General features: G+C 42.9%; 1 protein-coding gene across 1 annotated transcript; it reads right to left on the reverse strand.

Moving 5' to 3' along the window:
- Window positions 1–295: 295 nt before the first annotated feature.
- Window positions 296–1463, reverse strand: LOC137828066 (E3 ubiquitin-protein ligase RHA2A). Its single transcript, XM_068634486.2, has one exon. It carries the CDS (start codon window positions 1108–1110, stop codon window positions 625–627), a length of 486 nt encoding a protein of 161 aa, XP_068490587.1. The 5' UTR covers window positions 1111–1463; the 3' UTR covers window positions 296–624.

Genomic DNA, 1463 nt, shown 5'->3' on the forward strand with positions numbered 1-1463 from the left:
ATTTTAAGTTTATTTACTGTTATTCCCTCAACAAAAATTAAACTTTCACATAATTCATATTAATCGTTTTTCTAACACCCGATAAAAGAGGCCTCTATAAGCCACCCCAAATAAAAATTACAATGAACTCAATAACTTCCACTTCGGGTATCGTAATTATTTACTTCAACTTCTCCTTTGACCCTTTTTATTTAATTTCCAGAATTAAAATTCTTTTTTTTTCTGATCATTTTTATTTAAAATTCCAATAGCTAGAAACGGTGAATCAGAAGCATCCAACATTTACCAGATAGTGTGCATAAACTTTCTAATATCTCCGATTATTAGAATAGACACAAAGGAGTGCAAAATTTACAGCAGATAAAAAAGGATTCTCGGAAGAAAACCCTTCAAAAAATACCTTCACCAAAACTACTGTTAAAAAGGACAAAAAGAAGAAAAAAAAAATCTAGCCTAATAGTAATAATAATAATACCCTAAAAAAAACAAAAAGGCCAATATTAAAAAAAAAAAGGAGGGAAAGTAAAGAACGGAAAAGAGAAAAGAAACCGCGTCCAGGTCTGTAAAAAGTGATCGCGAAAGAGGGGTAAAAGCGGGAGATTGGAAAACCGAAACGGCGCCGCATCAGTGAAGGGAGAACCAAGAGATGAGTTGTTGGCCGAGGCGGCGTTCGGTGAGGGCCACGCGGTCGTCGGAGAGGAGCGGGGAGCGGCAGAGGGGGCAGTTGAACTTGTAGTGGTGGAGCCAGCCGTCGAAGCAGCGGCGGTGGAAGACGTGGCGGCAGGGGAGCATGCGGAGCTGGTCGCCGTCCTGGAAGGCGGCCTGGCACACCACGCAGGGGTGGTCGTGGGCGGCTCCTTCGTGGAAGAAGAATTGATTGCTGAGCTTGAGCTGATCGGAGAGCATGATGAGTCCGGCGAGGCCGGATCCGACGGCGGCGAGGAAGCGGTCGTCGACGATCTGGTGGGTGTGGAATCGGGCGAGACCTAGGGATTGCAACAGCGCGAGGAGCATGGAGCGGAGGTAGTTGACGCACATGGCTATCTGCGCCAACACCAGCAGCGGAATCGAACCCGACGACACGTCGTTTAGTTCGCTCTGCAAACCCATGATTCCAATTTCCCAATCAACTCTCCACGATTTAACCAACACAGAGAAACACGATTTTAAGAGCTCGCGGTGTATCGTATCGTGTCGTGTCGTCTTTGTGTGGATTGCAAGAACACAACACCTTCCACCTCTTTTATAAAAACCCTCTCTGATGTGATGTCAGAACTTCACTATTCTAATTCCATTTTATTCCCATATTTACAATTTCATTTAGATAAATAACACAGATTAACTCAACCAACTTGGAACGCAATAAATTAGGTTTCTGAAATTCAAATAATTACACAATTTCTCAACACGTGATTAAAAATTGTAATGTGAGGTTTTACCTTTTTTAGGTTTCTATGCAACAC

This window comes from Phaseolus vulgaris, chromosome 7 (assembly GCF_051622355.1).
Source record: "Phaseolus vulgaris cultivar YP4 chromosome 7, ASM5162235v1, whole genome shotgun sequence".
Taxonomy (NCBI): Eukaryota; Viridiplantae; Streptophyta; class Magnoliopsida; order Fabales; family Fabaceae; genus Phaseolus; species Phaseolus vulgaris.

Coding starts and splice junctions, on each gene's coding strand:
- LOC137828066 (XM_068634486.2), bottom strand. CDS start 1,110: ATGGGTTTGCAGAGCGAACTAAACGACGTGTCGTCGGGTTCGATTCCG.